General features: G+C 42.1%; 1 protein-coding gene across 1 annotated transcript; it reads right to left on the reverse strand.

Moving 5' to 3' along the window:
* Positions 1-245: 245 nt before the first annotated feature.
* Doc1 (Dorsocross1) lies at positions 246-4,237 on the reverse strand. Its single transcript, XM_017078055.4, has 5 exons — positions 3,972-4,237; positions 3,269-3,437; positions 1,665-1,932; positions 1,459-1,596; positions 246-937 (listed from the first exon to the last, which is right to left on the reverse strand). Exons 1-5 carry the CDS (start codon positions 4,060-4,062, stop codon positions 428-430), a joined length of 1,176 nt encoding a protein of 391 aa, XP_016933544.2. The 5' UTR covers positions 4,063-4,237; the 3' UTR covers positions 246-427.
* Between the last annotated feature and the right edge of the window lie 2,064 nt (positions 4,238-6,301).

Consider the following 6,301-nt stretch of genomic DNA (forward strand, 5'->3'; position numbering starts at 1 on the left):
CATAATGGACGCCTTATCTTTCGAGAATTGCTTTAACTACTACCGGAGTTGGATGTCTTTCAGATACGTGTGGCGGGAGTCGAGAATCGACTGGTCAGCATAATGGAGAGCATTAATTTGTCTTAGGCCCGCCAAAGCGGTCGCAAACAACTTTTGGCCCAGGCTCTGCGAGATATAGCCAAACCTGTAAAAACGGAAATGCTGAAGGTTATCTGACTTCCCCCACGCCAAATAGTTTTGCATTTTTTTAGATTTGTTTATTTTGGCCAAAGACACTTAAAACGAATTAACAAAGTATACGATTGCAGCGGGGTTCTTAAACGATCTTATAGGTAGAATACAGTAGCTTACAGAGTATATGCACACGTTTCTCACTAATCACAACAGAAGATGACTCCAACTTAAGTAGTTTGTTTTATGATTTTTTTCAATAGGCCAAAATGGCTGAAATGCTGAAGCTATTTCTTTTGGTGGAGGTTGAAGGCCTTGGGGATGTGGTGGGTGTGCTGGAGCCAACTGGTTGTGATGCCACAGGACTAACTGGAGCTGGAGTGGGCACAAATGTGGCTGGGGGCATTGGTAGCACCTGAGGAGGAACTGCTCCAAAGTAGGCAGCCGCAAAGTTGGTCGGCAATCCGTGAGCTCCACTGGGTCCATAACTTAAGGGATGCCGGAGATACGGTGACATGGAGCTGGGTGCTGGATGTGCTCCATAGTAAGCTGGGGAAACGCTGCCCGTTGAGTCCTGCTCAAAGTCCTGGCGCTGACGTTTAGCCTGCGGGGAGTCACAGCTGCTCACACTGGAGCCATCGTCCTCAGACTCCAGACTGGAGTTCCCACTGCTGTTCATCTTCCTCTTGCAGCGGGACTGACCCGTCTCACGGAAACCCTTAGCGAAGGGGTTGTTGTCGATCTTCAGTTTGGTTATGCGATCATTCTGGAAGAATAAAAAGATATTCTAAAGTTAATATGGGATCATGAAATGAAATTACAGAAAATGTCTCTTTTAAACTATCTATAAAATCTTTTCCTGCGTATCCTTATGGAAAGATACATACATATGTAGGATATTAAAACAGTATAGCTTTTATAATTAATAAACCGAAAAACATTTTATATAAAAAAAGTATCAAATTTGAAATTTTAAATAGGGTTTTAAAAATGTTTTTGGGAAGATTAAAATCCAATTTAAATTTAAATCTACTTATTATACTGAAAACCGATCTGTATTTTTTCCGTCTGACAGAAATCTGATCTACGAGGCGTCAGTAAGTAGCCGTCTGCTGGAAAGCACTTGAAAAGTTCCCCTGCGAGGAACCCAGTTAGGATCATCTCAAGTGCCTGGCGAGGCGACAAATTTGGAAATGCCTCAATTAGCAGACGACCCCCGCGGAGTCTTTGTCTCGTCAAAGATCCTCAATGGAGGAAGATGAGGATATGGTATGGTCTGGAACCCACCTGATAGGCCGTGACAGCTACGAACTCCGTCTCCGGGAAAACGAACGCCTGCTGAGGAGCCCAAGGAAGCTGGGTGAGCTCGCTGCTGCGGATGATGTGCAGGCGTGGCTGGTACTTATGCATGCTGGCCAAAACGATCTGGAGGAGGAAATGGTTATGATAAGTAACCCATTTTAACAGAGTTTTTAGGAGATTTCCCAACTTACATGTCCGCTGCTGTCTAGGGTATTGTTGGTCAATTTGACCTTGTTGAAGAGCAGTGCCTGTGACTGCCAATGGGCACCGGTGGCCGGGCTATCCGGATGCAGGTACATCCTCTGGGGGCTCTGTGGCTCAGCTCCTCCGGCCGGAACCCACTGGGATCCGGAGAACTTGTAGCGACAGTCGCCGATGGGCACCATCTCGAGGAGCACGCAATAGCTGGCCTCCTCCTCCAATCCGCTGAGCGAAACCCGCATCGAGGGGAACATGCGTCTGCAAGGAGGAAGAGAATAGGACTTGATTAAGTGGCCTGCCACGAACTGCATATAAATCAGTGAGGAAGGTAGCATCGCCAAAGGAGGCGTCGCCCGTTCATCTATTCTATTTTACTTTATTTCGCCTTTGATTTGTGGTCCCGGTTAACAAGTGTGTAATTATGGACCCAAAGGCGTGCAGCGGGGAGTCTGACTCGAAGGTGAAGTATTGCTCGGCATAGCACATCGCATCGATTTAAAACGTAACGCAAACAGAACTCAAAAGATCCCAAAACAATATGCCACCGGCAAATGATTAATTGTGCGGCAAATCGGTGGATCGAATGGCAGGGGAGCTACAGCTTCTATACCGGGGGGAATCTGGCGCCAAGCAATTAGACAAAATCTGGGAGTCGCCCTAACGGCTTCCAAGCGTCGAATGCATGTCTAATGAGCCGAGAAAGTGACTGCCATAGCGGATTAGGCCACACAGAAAATAATGTTTATCTTGTATTTTAAGAAATATGTTTTTAAAATATATCACATTAAAATATTTAACATAATATAAGAACCTAATGTTTTGGAAAAATAATAGAATAAAAGAAAATATCATGATATTTTGGAGACAAAACTAATCCCCCAACATAAACTACATAGAAAATAATGAGTTTTTCCCTCAAGTACTATGTTTTTATAAAAGATATCATTTTTATGATAAGTTAGTTTATGAGAGTAATGACATAAAAGAAAACCCCATGATATTTTGATATTTTTAAGACAGTTTTTATGCCCCAACTTGTTTTTTTTTCTGAGTTTTTTCCTGTGTAGGTTTGCAACTAAACTTCGTGTTCAGCTCATAATTATGTAAATTTGTCTCGGCTCCCGCTCGGTAGTCGCTGTTCGATAGTTCCCCTATCTGAGATATCTTAGGGTCTCTTCGCTCCAGAGAAGGGTCGGTGAAGGGAAGGAAAGGGCACCACAGGGCAGGGCATTGTGGGCAAAGTGTGAAAAGCGCAGGTAGATCGGACAAACTCGATTGTCAACGCCGAAACCGAAAGAAGAAAGATTTTTATGATCGGTCCGGCGCCAGGGCGGCGTCTTCCTCATGTCTTCTCCTCCGCCGGCTACGCTCCGCACTTGTTGTCACTCGGAGCGAGAGCTCCTGCTGCGTTTTGAATTATGGCCAGGCGCCACATTAGGACCGGAAAAAATTGAAAGGTACAGGGAATGGGCATTGGGATAGTGAAAAACTAACCCTGGGATAGGAGCAAATATTTACATAGGCCGTGCGTTGCACTTGACTTTGGGAAAACTCGGGCTATTTGCATAGGATAATGGGTTCGCGGGAAACTTACCGGCCGCTCTTTGTGATGATCATCTCGGTGCCGATTTTATGGAACTGCTGCCACAGATCGTTGTTCTCCAACTTGGCCTCCACGCCGGGCAGGGTGGGGCGGCTGGGCAGCATCATTTGCGGCTGCTGGTGGTGGGGCATGTTGAAAGGCAGCATCGATGGGAAGGGATCTGGAAGAAGCGGTTTGGTTGGTTCATTAGTTTGGCACGGACTTTGGATAGATGTCTTCAAGGAGGTGGTACTCCGATAAGCTTATTTCTAGATTATCTGCTTGGTCTTTGATGGGATTTGGCCATCCACTGTTATAAAACATATAAAGATTAGATCCCATCGTCTTAAGTACTAATAATAATCAATTCCTAAATTAATCATAAAGATTAGATCTCTAAAAAGCAATGCAAATATCTCTGTTGCAAAAAAGGTTAATCACTATAAAAATAAAATATACTACAAAATCTGTTTAGATAGTATTTTATAGTATCCAATATTCTCATATATTTCAATTATTACTAAAGTCTTATAAAAAAAACTGATATCATTTTATATCTATTTTTTTAACCAATCAATGAAAGTAAATAGATCACAATGTCTTGAATAATAATATCTTATATCATCAAACACCCTATTTCGTAGCTTTCAAAAATGACAAAGCCATTTGCCGACGGCACTTGATCCCCATCTATAAACCTTAGACAAAAACCCACCTGGAATGCGCTGCATGATCTGCTGGCGGTAAATCTCATGGGCCAGCTGCTGCTGCATCCGCATATCCATTAGCTCTTGCATGGAAAGCATTTCGAAACACTTGCACGGGGTATACGAGTCACTCGGTAAAATGTGTCTGGGTTCTGATATGATATCTTATGATATTGGGTATTCTTCACTTCACTCGCTCGCCACTGAAGATGCGCTCTGGGGTTCTTTCACGCTCGACGTTTCGCAACGAACTGATCTCGAGTTGCTCCGCTCAAGTGCTAACTCGCCGGGGCTCGCAGCCAGTTTTTCCCGATCTGCGATGCCGAGCTACCTGCTCTATAGGAAAACCGGTTCTCCAGGGGGTAACGCTTGTGATTGGCCGACTGAAGACGCCTACGCTATATGGTTTCTATGGTTATCCCGCTCTGGCGAAGATCGTCGGATCGGAGGAGAGGTCGCCATTTTGTGAGCAGGGAGCGGGAAAAGCGAGCTGCGTGCAGCCGAGTGGCGAAGTTAACGCTTAGCCCTGTTGATTTTCATCAGCCGCAGTGTTTTTCTGCGCCACTGCCTCGCAACATACCCTGTCTCCCTCTCGATCACTGTCGGTTAGGGGACTTGACTATATATACCATACATACTATAGTATGGGTTGTGGATATGGCGTTGCCTGTAATTCAGAAGTGAGATTTTCCACAGCGGGCCTGTCTGCTGTCTTCAGCTGCCGTTGCCTTTTCTTCTCCTCGGTTTTTTGTGTTTCTTTTCATTTTTTTTGGCGCTGTCGGAAAATGTCCATTGCCATTTCCATTGCAGCCGTCTTCCGTTTGGGCCCGTCTCGCCTTCTTCTTCTGCCTTCCCCCGTGTAATTAGCTGGGTTCGGTTCCCTATCTTCGATATCGTCTGGCGTTTCTTGGGTATTTATGTACTTTGCTGCAGACAGGTGAAACATAAATTTTGTTGGCTTTGTTAATTGCCCGTTTTGGAATTTCGATATGCCCTCGCTATTGATTTGCCAGCCGATGCGTTGGGCTAAACCAAAATAAAGGAAAGGAAAACCATGGTACACCATATAGCTACATATGTAGTTCGAGGGTCTGGCTCGAGGGCCTATTGATTAGTGCTTGTCAGCATTGGAAATTACTGCATAAAGTGCCTGCGGGTGGAGGTGGATTGAAATGCACATTCCTAGCACCCACAGGAAGTATGATAATTGCTGTTGAATGAGCTATTGACCATTAAGAACGCATTCAATGAGTCACACTTGTATCTTGTGATTATCTCTAGAACTTCCTTAAAGTGTTTCACTAAGGACCTTGGATTTTTTTGAAATATTATTTAATTAATTTTAGGGAAATACAACTAAGTTAATTTGTTTCTAACTAAAATGAAATCACTCAACCAGACTAAATTTTAGGTATAACGGGAAATGCTATTTCAATAAAAAAGGGACTTACCAAAATTTGGTTTTAGATAGTAATGAAGGTAAAATATTAATGAAAGATGTGTCAATGGATTACTTATTCTTTATTTTTATTAGGAAATGTTACTATTTATAATGTTTATTTACACTACATTTATGATCTCACGTAATATGCAATTTGTTGGGAAAATATAATATTTATACACAGAGAAAATTCTGACGTTCTAATCTGAGTTGAAAATGTTCTTCAAAATAGAACGACATTTTTAAGTTGAAAATGTATTTATTTTCTTCCAATCAAGTTGAATTGGCGGTACTAAAGTAAATTGTATGTACAAATAAACTATTAGTTCAGTCCTTAGTGTATACTTATCAAAAAGTTGTTAAATAAACTCAATTTAACTTTTCTCTTCTCACCATTTCGTTCTTATATTGATACCAAAATGTACTTACACGGTTTTTAAGAACGAATGTTCTCAATTCAAGAACAATGTTCTCAATTCAAGAACAATGTGATCAATTCAAGAACAATGTTCTTAGATAGTTTTCTCTGTGTATATTATATATATATATTTATATATTTATTAGTTTTACTTTTATTTAGCTGTGGTCTGTAACAAGATTATAAAAATATTACCAATATTTTTATACCCTTGTTACAGACCACAGATTTTTGAGCTTAAATAGTCTTCTTTCAAGGCTAAGGTCTACCTAATACCTTTATAATGCCATTGATCTTGAACCTGATTTGTGTCTCAAGAGCATTGCAATTTGCAACAGACCAGATCTGTCAAATAAAAAGGGCAATCCAATGACAGACATGCGTTTATCCCTCGACTCGTCGTCAGCAAATAATTTCAGGCTTGAGTTCACCGCCAGTCGACTAGAAAGAAAGTCTGTGTCGAAGAACCTCTATTAAAT

The sequence above is a fragment of the Drosophila suzukii genome, chromosome 3 (genome assembly GCF_043229965.1).
Source record: "Drosophila suzukii chromosome 3, CBGP_Dsuzu_IsoJpt1.0, whole genome shotgun sequence".
NCBI lineage: Eukaryota > Metazoa > Arthropoda > Insecta > Diptera > Drosophilidae > Drosophila > Drosophila suzukii.

What these genes read in the sequence shown, in the direction of transcription:
- Doc1 (XM_017078055.4), bottom strand. Translation starts at nt 4,062, where the DNA reads ATGCTTTCCATGCAAGAGCTAATGGATATGCGGATGCAGCAGCAGCTG. An exon ending in CCCTAGACAGCAGCGGACAT is followed by an intron (nt 1,597 to 1,664) that starts GTAAGTTGGGAA and finishes TTCCTCCTCCAG; the next exon opens with ATCGTTTTGGCCAGCATGCA. An exon ending in TAGCTGTCACGGCCTATCAG is followed by an intron (nt 938 to 1,458) that starts GTGGGTTCCAGA and finishes TTATTCTTCCAG; the next exon opens with AATGATCGCATAACCAAACT.